This window comes from Gastrolobium bilobum, unplaced genomic scaffold (assembly GCF_033153095.1).
Source record: "Gastrolobium bilobum isolate Gb01-03AN ecotype WA unplaced genomic scaffold, APGP_CSIRO_Gbil_v1 utg6994, whole genome shotgun sequence".
NCBI lineage: Eukaryota > Viridiplantae > Streptophyta > Magnoliopsida > Fabales > Fabaceae > Gastrolobium > Gastrolobium bilobum.
In genome coordinates this window covers 209,795-225,760 of record NW_026896867.1, presented here as the reverse complement: position 1 = coordinate 225,760, position 15,966 = coordinate 209,795, and the positions used below count along the sequence as shown (strand labels likewise).

Below are 15,966 nucleotides of genomic sequence, written 5' to 3'. Positions count from 1 at the left end.
AAAATTGATGTTTTTTTTTTTACTAAAATTGATATTTTTTTAAGGATAAGATATTTGTCATTTTAAATGACATAAATTATTTCATTTTAAGAGAAAAATAAATACAAAATATAAAAATCATAGAAGAGAAAGTGAATGATTTTCTATTTAATTTACATATTACGTAAAAAAATTATTTTATATCTATTTTTTTCTTAAAATCATGTAACTTTTACGTCATTTAAAATGAAGTTTTTTTTTAAAACCTTTAGAATCGAGACAAATTCTTTACCCTAAACTTTTCAATTGAGAAAAAATCCCCAAATCTAATATCTAATTTTAAATGGCATATATGTGTAAATTCAGACTAATCCAAGAGGATATTGGGAGCATGGAAAATATGTGGTAAAGGTTTTTTTCCGTGAACCAAATGCATTTCCTACTAGTTTTTGTTTTGTCCTGCGAAGATCAATGTCTCAGTTTTTCAAGTTTCTCTTCAAACCTATAATGGGGTCTTGCTGAATGATCAACCAATAAAAATATCTGAGTCATTGTTGCGCAGTTTCATAAGAAAGGCACAAGCTTTAAGCGTAAAGCTTCAAACTTTCCAACTTGCAAGGAGAAATTAAGTAAAGGGTATGGCGCAATTCACTACGCAGGGTCGCTTAAAGCTACTCTTCAATGGGGAAGGTGTGTCATCTCTTTTGGAATACAAGGACCCTTTTCACTACAAGTGCAGATCAGTGCAAACCCACAAGAGAAGGCCAAGGCACATAGGTTCTTCCGCTAGAATTTACTATGCAACATCTCTGAGTGGCAAAACCAACCGTTGCAATGCTGAGGCACGCCCCACTGTTAGTAATGAGGGTATTCATGATTATTATGATGACGATAATGATGATGATGTGTTGGAGGAAGATGGCTTGTCTTGTTTCCGAGGTCTGGTGTTGGATATAGCATACAGGTCACTTTCTTTCTTTCAATATTTTGTTTCTTTTCTGCTATTGCTATGCATACCAATAATCTAAAGTTTACAACTTTTTTCCTGAGTAAGTATCATCTTGAGCACTTTACATTGTACAGGATTTACATTGGAGAATTTTCTTTTTCCTTATGGTAAAGGGGTGGGGATTGGGAAGGTTCATTTGGTTTTTTACAGTTTGTATGTTCTGATGTTTTTATAATTCATTTGCTGTTGTTTATTGACTCTGAACCTTTCTAGTTAGTTTTCTATTAAGTTTTTGGTAGGTTGTTGTATCACTCTAGGAAGACTGCAGGACTTAATGCTTTGGGAGCTTCATGCTAAGTTGTTATTTGTGATGTATTGGATTATTGGAGTGATGGTAATAATTCCTTTGTTAGAGGGTAGTCCCGTAGAAAGGTTATGAAAAGTGGTTGGGTTTGATTAATTACTAAAGAGAATGAATTCCAGCAGGCTCTTGAAGCCTGGTGTCTTCATGGCATAGTGCTGGATTGATTATGTGGATATATGTTTGACTTGAATCGAGGAAGAATTATTTGGTATTGTAACTGGAAAACGCAAATGAAGCTTGTCAATGTGAGTATTGATGTATAAATGCTTACTTCTGTCCTTTTAGTTTTTACTTAATCTACAAATATTATTTGCATATTTTAGCAAGAAGTGACCATTTTATAGCATATTTTTTCTTTGCTATGTCAAGGGGATTTCAGGATAATCACCCAGGACCGCCTTGCATTATTTGCAGGTTCTACACACTTGCGCGCGTGCTCACACTTGTGTTTCTCCCTATTCATTTCCAAATTATTTTTGTCAATCAAGATAAAACGAATATAAGAACCAAATTTGATAATGAGTTGGTTGATTATGCATGCTTTCAAAATTATATGTTGTAATTTCTACCTGCCAGTTTTATAAGTTATCCAGGATGAAATAGTGAATACTCTATAGCCTCTGTGTTTAGTGCGTGTGGTTTGATAATGAGTTGGTTGATTATGCATGCTTTCAAAATTATATGTTGTAATTTCTACCTGCCAGTTTTATAAGTTATCCAGGATGAAATAGTGAATACTCTATAGCCTGTGTGTTTAGTGCGTGTGGATAATATGAAATTGTAAGTTTGTAACATCTTATTTTCTCTTGTATAGTCACCAATATCAAGACACCTGCTCAGTTGTTTGCTTATGGTTCTGACTGCTGTCATCCTGCTACAGGCCAGTCAATGTCGTAGGCTGGAAACGTGCTATATGTTTGGAGTTTATGGAGAAGGTCAGAATTTTTGGCTCAAACTTCTCTTTTGTTATATCAATTACTGTGATACATGCAATTATGCTATTAATGTAATTTAATGTTTTCAGATTGACATGAATATGTGTAAAGTTTAACTAAACCTTAGTTGATACATAGCATGTGAATTAGTTACATAATATATTGTTGGGTAGTGTACTTGTTATTTTCTATAGCTCAATGTATCTGTCATTTCCATTTAGAAGTAAAGCGTATTTCTGACATAGCTTCACTTTGTTTGATTTGTAGTTGAATGTGTAATATAAATCTGTTTCATTTCCCAGGCCACAATGCTCAGTGTGCACATACAAAGACATAAACACAAATACCAATTCACAGCCATGACTTTTGACTTTCTCTTTCTAGTTTCTTCTTCTTTTTAAACAAACCCTGAAAATATGGTTATGAAGTTACAAATTACGATTTCAAATCTCGCTTTGTCCAGGCTGATGTACTAGAGTATTATGCTAAGACGGTGAACTCCCCCAGTGGATCTTTCTATATACCAGCTGTCTTAAGGGTATGCACACAGTAATGCTTTTGGTTTATTGATATTTCTGGCGCTTTATCGCCATTTTAGTAAAACCACTGACTCTACTTTTCTATCAGCATTTATATTGTTGTATTTTATCATAAAATGATATTTAACAAACAATTATTGCTGAAATTTTTCTTGTTATTTGTCTGCTCTAGTACAGATTAGCTCAACGTATCTTTATTTTGGTACAGGTTCCTCATTTACTTCAGGTTATTAAAAGAAGAATAGTCAAGAACACTCTTTGTCGGAGAAATATACTATTTCGGGACTATTACACCTGTCAGTAAGTACTCTATATTGAACTTTGATTTCTGATATATCTTGTTGAAAATATAGGGATTATGTATAAAGGGAGGAAAGGGAATATTCAGAATAATAAAATTATATTGATGTTGTTGTGAATGATGTGATACAAAAGACAAAACTCTAAACCTTATTTATAATTTTATACTAATGCTAGACTTCTAATCTTAATTAAATAAGGAAACAAATATGAAATATCATGAAATTTGAAAATAATTCCTAAGAGATCATCTAATATGCTCTAAAATATTGTAAGATACAATAATGATATTATAAGATATCTTCTAGATATTCTCACAGATCTAAATGTGTTTAATTCTGTCTCTCTATTCAACACATCCCCTTTTTTATATATTCATTGGATGGTGTTGTCAGTAGCCCAAGTCAAATAATCAATCAAGATTATCACTACTGAAGGAAATTCAGAGGTCTACATAACATAAAAGATTCAACCATGCCTTGTGACTGCAATATTTTTCTACTGAAACTCTATATCATCAGCATCGCACACAGGGCATTGTATTACTTCGATGGATGACCTATACGGTGTTAAGCGTTAACAACTTTGATAGGAACCAACTAATACCAGGAAACAGATTCTGATATAGATTTAGCAGATTCAATAGAATTCTGCTACCAAATTACAAACACCAACTTCTCAAGACAAGAAAGTTACAAATAAAAGAGTAAATCTGAGACAGGAAAAGAAAGATAACCCAAACAACCTTCAGAGCAATTCGAGGAGCTCTGTACTGTAACCCTCCCAATACAAGCCCAAATTTCCCAGAGTGCCTACTATCATACAACTTTCTCTATTTAACCACGGTGTCATCATGCATTCTGTTAGACACATCAGCATAGGTGCATTCTGCTAGACATTTTTGTCATCATGCATTCTGTTAGCAACTACATTCTCCCATAATAGCATAGGTGCTGACTCAGCAAGTGGGAGTGATTTCATGCATCTCTTCCTAGCATAAACCTTTAGGGGCCTAACAAATTTATTCAGGGACAAGCCTGCAAACTGAGCAAGTTGTGTAAAGCCAACTTCATGATAGGTTGAGACAAAAGCCCAACTGGCCATGCCTTCTGTTGTGCAATTTAAGCTAAAGCTCTCATTATGGTAATTTAAGCAGGATGCTGGTTGAGCTTGGTTAGGAAATCCTAGAAGTTGATTTCAAAAAAATATTATTATTCTCTTTTTGATATATAACCTTTGAGTTGAGCTTCGGTTGACACTTGACAGGACTATAACCTTAGTCCAGCTGAAATTTGCTTCTGGTTGGTGATGTTTTCTAACATAAAGTCCCTTCTTGTTTCCTAATCTCTAGTTAGGGATTGCCATATTATTCACTTCACAATCAATGAGAATATGCAAGTCGAAGCCATAAATGATTAAACATTAAGATTATAATTTAGATTTTGACAACTTCTTTGGGATGTAGGTGGATTTATGCATTTTCTATGTTGCGATTATGGTATTGGTTGGGATTATAGGTAATTTGGATGAAAATCCATGAAGGTTTAGCAAAGAAAATGAGATATCCTTTAAATTAGACTTTGTTTTTATGTATGCATTGTTATTTGTTCCTTATGGAAACCCTAAGCTAGCACTAGTTTGTTGCTTCTATAGCTGAGAATTGTGAATAATGGATGTAACAAGTCCTACGCAGGATCTTAATATTTCATTATATGGAGTAATTATCAGTCAGATAGAAACAGTTTCTTGGTTTTCATCTTTCATTATAGTCTTTCTATGAAATTACCAAAAGTAGAGGGATGCAATGGTGATATTGTCTTTTTAAATGATTAGGTTAGTTGAGATACAAATCCTTACACTGACATGAGATTACCTTCTCAACAGGTATTGCTCTTCGCATGATAATTTGACAATTGATCATGTGGTGCCCAGTGCACTAGGTGGAGAATGGAAATGGGAAAATCTAGTAAGATAATCTTTTTGCATTTAGAAAATACTAACTACTTGATTTATTGTTGTCCTATTTTTTTAAATTTGGTATGCAGGATTGTCATGATAATTACTTATTATTTCACAGTAGATTTTATTAAAACACTTTGTGGGAGTTATTGACAAGTATAAGGTTGTCATTTGATTGATCTCCATAAAACCTTTCTCCGTAGCTTTTACTGGAAAATCAGGAGTTGAGTTATTGTCAGAGGCATTGGTTGCACAATTCATTGGTTTATAAGATTAGGATGAAGAACAAAATTATAGACTGAGAGAAGGCTTAAGAAAATTTCTGCGCATAGATAGCTGAAGATAGATTTATAGATGATGATACGAGGAGCGATTTAATGACTATCATTTGCCTCTTCTTGGGCAGGTTAACCTTAAATACCATTTTTTGGGGTTGATTTTTTACTCTTCTTTTTTGTTATGGAAGAAAAGAACCACCAAGCCTAAAGTAGTAATTCTAGTTGACTGAAAAGCTCAATTAAGATTTGAGCCATAATAATGCAAGTAGAAATATAAAGCTTCTGTTAACATGATTAATGTACATAATTATATGCAAACAGAAGTGATGTTGACCTATGAGAATGCTTAAAATGAGTATTCACTTTGATTTCAATTCTGGAGTCTAGATTAAAATTAGTATCCACTGCTTTTCTCTTTACTACCATCATAACTCCTACACTTGAATGAAGAGTTTCTTCTGGCTAAGTTCTTAATTGAATGAAGGAGGGAAGAGAATTGGAATCGTAAATCCAAAGCCCATCTTCCTGTTTATAATGTGTAAACAATCAATTTTCACTTGATATAGAACTCTCATACGGTAATTGCTGATGATAGGTGACTGCTTGTGACAAATGCAACTCAAAGAAAGGTAAAAAAACTTTAGAGGAGGCAAAGATGAAGTTGATTAAGGTCCCAAAGGTACTGCCTACTTAACTGACTACAAGTATATTCTTTCTTCATATGATGTCTTGGAATGAAAGGGCAACATGATGGCTACCAAGAAAGGGTTGCAAGCCAATGTTAAAGTTCCAACTTTCAATTACATTTATTAATTGAAGCATACTACCTATTTCAACAGATAAATTTTCAATACTCCTGTAGAACTGAGTACTCTGTGTTACACTCACTAAAATTAGAAAAACATTACATTTTCTCCATCCACTTTTTTTTTTTATTAATGCCACGTGAGGCCATTTATTTCTAATTTTAGCAAGGGAGTGTGTACTTCAGGAGTATTGAAAATTTACTCATGTTTCAACATATTCATGGTTTAATGTTTCCTTTTCTCAAGAATCTTACTCTTGTTATTCAGGCCCCAAAGGAATATGACATTCTTGCCATACCTCTTACTAGCGCAGCTCTAAGAATGCTAACAGTAAGAAAGGGAACACCTGAAGAATGGCGTCAGTACCTAAGGTCCTCTTCAGAATCATGAGTTAATCTTTGGTGGTAGTGGTTCATTCCTGTATGTCATGTCATACACACTAAATTTCTCCTTGCTCACCCCAAAAAAAATAATAAAGAAAAAAATTGTCATCACTATTTTAAGTAACTTCAATTTAATAATAAAAAGTTCATTGTGAACAGTGTTCTTTAATCTCAGTGATTGTGTAAATTTTATGTATAACAAATTCCTGCCTAATTTGTATGTTAAAATTGCCAGACCTCTTAACCTGGTCTTGGTTTTGTAGCTGCTTGTTGGCACATGGATTAGAATCTTGTTATTTGTAGAATCTTGTTATTTGTAGAATCTTTATTTGGTAATAATGAACTCCAAAAGAAAATCATGATACTGAAATGTTTCTATGTCATATTTATTTGTTATTCAGTGAGTCTAATATCTAATGTTAAAGAAATGTTGGTATATAGACATTTATTTTGTTGGAAAAATTCAAGTGTGAGTCGTGTGAGGTCTCACATTAGTTAGATATAAATCAAGTGCAGATTATATAAGTACAAAAGACCCATAGACCTATAACTTTAAAGTTTTGGGTCAAGATGCGGTGTTATGAACTCACTTCTTATGGTTTGTTAGTTGGTCCATTGGTGGAGGTATCTTTTCCAAAAAAGTTTTAGGCTTTCCCGCACCATTCGGACATTTTTATATGAGATTGTAAGTTGTTGGAGTATCTTTTTGCATGGGAATTTAAAAATCTCATGCTAGGAATATAAGATCTGACAATTCAAAACTGTCAAAAGCATTTAATAAATGTTTAACAATTTGGAGATCTTAAATTATGATCCATCCTACGTTCTCATGTTTTAGTACAATGTCTAGTCTTGCAAAGTATCAAATTTTCATTCATACAAAATGCCCCCTAAATTTTGTATTTAAGCCTAGTAGGAGTCTTCGGGTACTGGACATAGTTCTCAGTTTGAATGGAGCAACATATGTCAATCTGCATATAACAATCAATTTTCTTCTTTCTTTATTGACTATTATGCATTAGTACCTTAATGGAACTAACACTTGACACCTGTAGGAATGCCATTTACATTCTCATGTATTTGTGAGGCTAATACAAATTAAAAGTTGGCACTTTGCATACATACAAGTGAGGTAACTTGAAGTGACCTTCAAGTAACATTACTCATATTATTAATCATAGAGTCGTGCATCCTGTGTGGAGAAAATGGCAAGGTAAAATAATTTCACACACCACTTTGTGCATTACTAAAGCGGTGTACAAAATCTAACGTGGGTTCCGTGTGGGTTTTGAAAGATGAATGTGGCAAAGGACATTGGAGTTTAATGATGGATCATGAAAAGGAATCCATCCTTATCCCTACATATTCATGGGGTGGGGGGATGTTCGCCTTTACCACATTATTGTTTATTCAAACACCTTTCCTATTCACCTTTCACGCCTCATCAGATGAAATTATTGCTTGCAATGTCTTTTCTTTTTCTTTTTCTTTTTTTTCCCTCTCTCGGTTGATTAATCGATTACCTGACTAATTTGATTCGAGTTCGATTGGATCCTTATATGGATGACTTTCCAAGAAGAATATTTATCCATTCTTAAGACTCAAACTTGAGACCTTTAGTTAAGAGGATCAATTTCCTTAATCACTTAAACCAATAATTGGGGTGTTCTTCAATCAAACTAGGAAATAGTGTTCCCTTCATAATTTAGCTGTGTTTTTTTTTCTACCGATTCAGGGTAGTCATAAACATGAAGTTAGGGATTGTCTTAAGCCATAAGAGAGAGTGAGAGAGAGCATAAACCCAAGTCAAAGCATGTGTGGTCACATTTATGGGACCAACTGTTCTTGTGACCATAACATAGTTGCATCATTGCATGCATCAATGGGTGATAATACAAGAATGGGTATATTATTGTAATGGTTGAAAGACCCTTTGATTTAGACAGCAGAGCATGGGAAGATTTTAATTGAAAAGAGACCAAAGGTTCATTGATTATGTGCCTATGTACAAGGCCATGGGATTTGAGGACTAAGGGTTATCTAAATTATTATTCATATGCAGTTCGTTTCGTTATTCTTTCGGCTCTGTTTCAAGCTGCTTCTTTCAATATCATTTCATTTTCAATTAATTACTCATCCAACATTGGACCCACCATAAGATTCATCATTCACATATTGGGGAAGTATTTACGCTTTTGTTTAATTCTTTTGTTGTCAAGTAATCAGAAACCATATCGTCAGTGGGGTTTTGGCGGTGATTTTTGTTCTCAATTCAAAAATGCATTCATTCTTTACTTTGTGAAATTTCTTTTAATTTACCTCTGAAGTTAGTTTTTAGTTATTTGTAATTTTATACAACACTTCAAAATTGCAATTTACAGTTAGAGAAAATAAAAATCTAATTTTCTAAATTTTTAAATGAGCAATATTACAGGAATAACATAAGGGGCATTCGGCAATATTAATTTCTATTGGTATAAAAAAAAAAAAATTTACTCGAGTTATTGGTCAAGTGGTGGGACAATGACCAAAGTGTCATATTTTTCATAAAAAATTACTTGAATGCCACATTTTGCAAAAAAAAATTCAAAATGCCACATCATCTAACTCGTTACAACACTTGGCGAGTTAAGTGTTGACACGTGACAGAAGGTACATGGCTAGGGGTGTAAATATAGCGGCTAGGCTAGGCCTTAATTTAAATAGGTCAAGCCTGTGTAAAAATATATTGGGTTTGGCCTGACCTGTTAGCCGGTGTTAGCTTCAAATTACAAGTTTGGTCTGACCTATATTTAAAAAATAGAGTAAATACTCTTTTTGATCCTCAGCAAATTTCACGATGCCCGCTTTAGTTCCTAGCAAATAAAAAGGCTCATCGTGGTGCCTAAGAAATTCAAAATGGACCCATTTTAGTCATTTTAGGGACTAATATGGGTCTTTTTTGAATTTATGAGGACCACGATTTCACCTTTTAGGGACTAATATGGGTCTTTTTTGAATTTATGAGGGACCACGATTTCAACTAAATGAGTCTATTTTGAATTTCTTACGGACCACAATGGGCCTTTTTATTTGCTAGAAACTAAAATGGGCATCGTGAAATTTGCTGAGGACCAAAAAGGGTATTTACTCTAAAAAATAAAAGCTCTGGCCTAGGCTTGTTAGCCTGTTTAAGCCTATTAAACCTTCAACAATTAAAAGAAGGATTTAATGTTTCTAAAGTGAATGTAGATAAGTTACCTACATTCACTCTCAAAACGACGTCATTTTGGATTTAAAAATTAAAAGTTATAATAAAAAAGACTATTATAACCCTGAAATAAATTATAATTACAAAAATACCTTGATTTCTGCCTCAAAACGACGTCGTTTTGGGCTCACTGTAGATAAATTATCTACATTGACTGTAGAAAAAGCGAACCCTTAAAAGAATATCTAAAATAATAGTACTTTATTATTCAAAATTATTAAAATAATAATTTTATTTAGTTTATTTAAAATAAATAATATGATATAGGCCTGCCTGTAAGCTTATAGGCCCGACATGTACAAAAAAAACCTATGACCTATTTTTTAAATAGATTTTTTTAAAAGACTAGGTCTGTTCTATTTTATTATTTATAATAGGCCAAGTCTGACCTAATATAGGCTAAGCCATAGGCCCCTGTAGGCTGGTCTAGCCCATTTACACCCTTATGCATGGCCACGTAAGTCACTGCGCAATGCAACAACATTACGTGGCATCAAACATGCTATGCAGCATAACATGTTTAGTTATCTTTTCTGACACGTGGCAAACATGCTATGCAGTATAGCATGTTACGTGTGTGTCATGAAATAATTAACGCTCCTAAAAATAATTAATTAATAGCTATAAATAATTTAAATTAATTATTTTAGCTTCAAATGTGGCATCAAACATTTATAACTGTTGATTAATTATTTTTAGGAGTGTTAATTAATTTTATTTAATTTTGTTTAATTTATGTTAATTTTTTTTGAACTGTTAAGTAATTTAATTTAATGAATTAAATGTAATTTATATTTGTTAATTATTTTAGTTTAATTAAGTCTATACTAATTTAAATTATTTATAACTATTAATTAATTATTTTTAGGAGTATTAATTAATTTCATTTGATTTAGTTTAAGTTAAGTTAATTTTTTTGAACCATTAAGTAGTGTAATTTAATTTAGGAGTGTTAATAAATTAATATAAATTATGTTTGTTAATTAATTTTATTTTATTTTATATTAATAAAAATTATTTTATGACACACACGTAACATGTTATGCTGCATAGCACGTTTGTCACGTGTCAGAAGTTGACTAAACATGCTATGTTGCATAGCAGTTTGATGCCACATAATATCGCTATACTTTGCAACGACTTGCGAGACCATGCACTTTCTGTCACGTGTCAACACATGACTCGTAAGGTGTTGTAACGAGTTAGGTGACGTGGCATTGCGGAAATTTTTTTGCGAAGCATGTCATTAATGTAATTTTTTGCAAAAAGTGTGGCACTTTGGTCGTTGTCTCTCAAGTGATAATTTAGCTAGACCTCGAAAATTGACCTACCTAAAGAATAGTGGATTCGATTCTTATTGATTATCTTTAGGGAAATACATTTCTCATTTTACATAAGATAGTTATCTCATTTTCTCTCACTTCGAAAATCGCACTCCTTCTTTTTTTTTCTTTTTGCTTTTTAATGATGAGTCCCACTTGGATTCTCTCTATAGCATGAGAAAACTACTCTCATATAACATGAGAATAATATTCCCCTTATTTTTAATATGAATCATGTATTACCTGCATTTAGTTTAGCTTTTTTTTTTCCTTACATAAACTTTATTTTTAATGCAATTCTCCTAAACTATAGTAAAAAGTGTAATCTTACTTTTTCTGTCAAAGTTAGCAGTGGCACAATTAAATTTCACTTGCTTCTCACAGAGTCAGCATTATTATGCTTCTTACACCCTTAGTTAGGAGGTTGTGTTAAAAATAAAGTTTATGTACGAAAAGGAAAAATATGTTAAATTACATTAGGATAAAGTGTAATTTGCATTTAAACTTATGTCCTCTTCGAATTCTTGAACTTCCCCTCCCTCCCCCTCCAAGGACCACATTTGAAGTCACTCAAACTTGTCAAAAGCTAAAAGATTTTGGAAGAATCTGAATGTTAAAACATTTTTGAAAAAACTGATGAAACTGAATACGCAGTGCTTGTACCAGTCTGCGCCCTGGCTTCTTTGGACTCTTCCAATGCATCTTTTGAGAGGTTTGCAAAGAAAAAGTGAAAGTGGGACCTTTACTAGTTACTTCTGTCTGCAAAGCTAACTGCACCCCAACACTCAAATATCTCATTTAACCTAAAAAAAAGGGTAAAACTTCCAATAACAAAACTTGTAAACTTTTTTGCTTATTAGAGAAAAGAAAATTTTAGTTTATTCTATTTATATGCCAGAGGAAGAAAACATCAAAGGGAAGAACAGAAGTGGAAAATGTAGAAGGTAAGTAAGGTATAAATAAATAAAAGGTTAATCTTTTCTCATGTTATATGTTAAAAGTTTTTTTTTTTTTGAATTCCCACCCCTACATTTTTTTTTAAACTTGGTGGGTCAATCATGTGATGTTTGTTACATAAGAAAAATCTTCTCTAGGTGAGAAAAGATTAACCCATAAATAAATGACGTTTTGGGGTAAACAAGGTTAATGTAGCATGAGTGATGAGAGATAGTGATTTGTGTATATCTTCATGAGATAGGGATGTTAGCTTTCTCTCACTGTTTGATAAATTTGATTTGTTTTCTTTTGCTTTTAACCTTTTATTTTATCTGCCGACAAAAAACCAAGGGCCATAATAATAAAGAGAGCACTGAGACAAAGGTTGAGTTGTGACTTGCAATACCAATTTTGACTTTCTTTCTCTCTCTTTTTCCCTTTCAAAATCATATACTCTTTGAGTTATAGCCTTATGAACATGGATGTGTGCCAAAATGTATCAGTTTCCGGCGAGTGCAAGCAAGAGAAGGTCCTTACCCCTTCTTGCTCAAAGCTTTCTACCTTCTCAAGCAGCCTTGATGACCTCTTCTCTGCTCAGAACACGGTTTGTTTGTTTCACTTTAATGTTGGCTTGTTTAAGCAAGTTCTACCATGAGTTTTTCTTTCTTGGTTTTGAGAAAGTGATTCCTTTGTTTTGGTTAACTATATCTTTACCAAGCTTTTAGCTTTAATGTTATGCTGCTTTATGATAAGTTTCTTGGTGTATTTAAGTGTTAGTATTCCTTAATTTCTGTCTTATTTTTTACTACTAAAATTTGCATTCTTTGACCAAAAATATGTGCAGGAAGTGGATGTTGGCTTGGAATGGCTTTCAGTATTTGTTGAAGACTGTTTTTCCAGCCCCCCAAGTTGTGTCTTGGTACCTAATGGTGTTAAGACTACAAGCACAAGCACAAGCTCCAAACCTTCAGGCACATTGCAGAGAACCCGGAAAAATGAGTCACCTTTGCAAAATTTTGCTGTGCCTGGGAAGGCTAGAAGCAAAAGGAAAAGGCTTTCAGCTCCTAGAACAAAAGACCCTTTAAGCATATGGTCACGCCATTTAAACCCACAAAATGAAGCCTTGAGTTCTGACCCTCCTCTTCTCAAACAGGCTTATTGGTTGGCTGATAGTGAACTCATTGTTACTAAACAGAAGGAAGAGAGTGAGGGGATCAAAGAAGAAGAAGAAGTGGTGGAGAAGGGGATTGTGAGCAAGGAAAGCTTTGTGGACTCTGAGAGTGAAGTTAGCAATGGTCAACATCCAATGCCAAGGAGGTGCACACATTGCCTTGCACAGAGGACCCCACAGTGGAGGGCAGGACCCTTGGGTCCAAAGACACTATGCAATGCATGTGGAGTGAGGTACAAGTCTGGTAGGTTACTACCTGAGTATAGGCCAGCCAAGAGTCCTACTTTTGTGAGCTACTTGCACTCCAATTCCCACAAGAAAGTTATGGAGATGAGGATGGCTGTTCCTTCTTCCATTCCTAGTGAGCAGTAGTGGTTACTATATATTTTTTATGTAAATCAAACTTCAAAATTTAGGAACAAACTATTTGGAAACATAGATACTACTATTAAGGGTAGTGATTAGTCTATGATTTTAGGCCCATTTATATGGCTTAATATCCAGTTTCAGTTTTTCCTTCCCCTCTTTAGAGCTTATATGCATTGCAATCTTATTAAGAGTAAGTAGTATTTTTTTTACTTATTCCAAAAGGAATGTGCATGTCTAGATAAACCTTTGTGCCTTACCCCTCATATTTTGTTATTTGTTCAATTGATACTAAGGTATTTTTTCAAATTTCGATCTAAAGATTATGCTAGTAGTTGAACTCAGAAGCAACTAAATAGGTAAACTGAGTATAGATATCAGATAGATTATAGAACCAACAAGGGTATATACATTATTGTCAGAGATGAAGGCTGTGCCTATGACGTTGCCTTGACTTTCCCCTTCTTTCTCATTTTTCCTCTGGTCATTTTTACCTTTGAATAATAACAATGTCATTAATTTTGTTCCACTGGGTATCATATGCTGTCAGCAAAAGCATGTGGGAGTGGTCATTATTTATATATACTTGGCAGTTGGCATGCATTATCACAGAGAAGATAAGATAATTCATTACATTATGTACATGCACGTGACTTTCAAATTCTCTAGACTTTTTTAACTCGGAAAAAGATAAAAAAAAAACAAAAAAAAAAAGTAAATACCTTTTTAGTCTCTAACAAAAAACGCGCGGTCCTCACTTTAGTCCCTTACAAAAATAAATTAGTCAGTTAGTCCTTAACAAATTCAAAGTGGACCTATTTAGTTGAAATCGTGGTCCCTCACAAATTCAAAAAAGACCCATATTAGTCCCTCAAAAGGACTAAAATAGGTTCACCTTGAATTTGTTAGGGACTAACTGACTAATTTATTTTTGTAAGGGACTAAAGTAGGGATCGTGTTTTTTTTGTTACGGATCAAAAAGGGTCTTTACTCAACAAAAAAAAAATTCCTCAAATTTCATTGTTTTCTTCTTCTGCACTTGTTTGATTTGATTCTATGTATAAAAACTAAAACTAAAAATGGGCATACATGGGAAACAGATTTTTTAAAGAGATTCTTCTTGTCGTATTCCTCTCCATTATATTCAAACCTCTTTGGAACCAAGCTAAAAAAATAGAACATATGACAATTGATAAATATTTTGTGGTAAAATAGTCATTATTCAAATTGATTAATTATTCAACAAGTTGGAGCTTATGAGATTGAGGAGATTAAGGAGATCTACTACTCCTAAGTTAAGGTTTCAAATTGTTTGAGAAGTATAAAAATTATTAATATAGTCTCACTTAACAATTTAAGTTTTTGAATTGAATTGACATTTTATATGATACTAGAGCATCGTGTCACGAGTTCGATCCTCATCGCTCCTATCTAATTGATAGTTAATTAAATTTTGTGGAGTTTTTTAGTACAGGTAAGTGGGTCTATATACTACTCACCCTTCAAGTGGGTTTTCATGTAAGAGAGCATATTAAAGAAGTATAAAAATCATTAATATAGCATCGTCCAATAACTTAAAATTTTAGATTGAATTGGTGCTTTAACAAATATTAATCTAAAGAATTGCAAGGGAATTTCAATTGAAAAGTAGTGTAAGTCGACAATCTACTATTGACTTTGTTTAACCTTATTAGAATGGTATTTTAAGAGATTCTAATTAGAAGGTTAGGAAAGAAAGGAAAAGGATGTGGTATCATGAGATAACGGGCTAGTTGGACATTTTTTAACCTTTTCTAATTTTCGCATTTTGGTGTGTAACTTTAGTGGTTGTGGGGAGTGTAAAGGAGAGGTAATGAAACATCGTCATCATGTTCGGTGAAGATTTATTCATGGTACTGCGAGACAGATCCACGCAAATATGCATTATCTTTATCTTTGCTTTGTTCATTTTCAAATTTCAATAATCAATAATAATGTCATTCTGGAATTCTTACAAAGGGACCTAGTAAGCAAATAATTGATACTATTTATTTTGGTGACTGGGTGGGGTTATTTATACTCTAAAATTTTTTACTCATTCATTAATAGATCAACAGTAATAATTTTAATGATAAAGTTCCTGAAATAAAAAAGGAAATTTTTATTGTAATTGTTAACCTTTAATTAATTAATAAATGACTACATTTTTTTATATGATTTTGTAATATTAAAATGAGAGAATTTGTTCCTAATATTAATGTACATTCTTTAATTTTTGTGAGATGATTTGGTTGACAAAACCTCTTTTAAGTTTTAATGACTTGTCCAATCCCAATAAACAAACCTCGTATTTAATATGCACATACTAAACAAAATAAACTTGAGAAAAATTTATTTTTCATTGATAAAAAAAAGTTGAATTTGGCAATAAAATAGAATAAATGAAAAAT

General features: G+C 32.9%; 2 protein-coding genes across 2 annotated transcripts; both read left to right on the top strand.

Annotated features, from left to right (window-relative positions):
- The first annotated feature begins 446 nt into the window (after nucleotides 1-446).
- On the top strand, nucleotides 447-6,834 carry LOC133302522 (uncharacterized). The gene is made up of 7 exons (XM_061502316.1): nucleotides 447-943; nucleotides 2,173-2,227; nucleotides 2,691-2,765; nucleotides 2,975-3,066; nucleotides 4,951-5,032; nucleotides 5,899-5,982; nucleotides 6,377-6,834. Exons 1-7 carry the CDS (start codon nucleotides 618-620, stop codon nucleotides 6,497-6,499), a joined length of 837 nt encoding a protein of 278 aa, XP_061358300.1. The 5' UTR covers nucleotides 447-617; the 3' UTR covers nucleotides 6,500-6,834.
- Nucleotides 6,835-12,422: 5,588 nt separating this feature from the next.
- LOC133302525 (GATA transcription factor 9-like) lies at nucleotides 12,423-13,679 on the top strand. The gene is made up of 2 exons (XM_061502321.1): nucleotides 12,423-12,604; nucleotides 12,845-13,679. The coding sequence occupies exons 1-2, from the start codon at nucleotides 12,473-12,475 to the stop codon at nucleotides 13,541-13,543; spliced, it is 831 nt and encodes a 276-aa protein (XP_061358305.1). The 5' UTR covers nucleotides 12,423-12,472; the 3' UTR covers nucleotides 13,544-13,679.
- The last annotated feature ends 2,287 nt before the right edge of the window (nucleotides 13,680-15,966 follow it).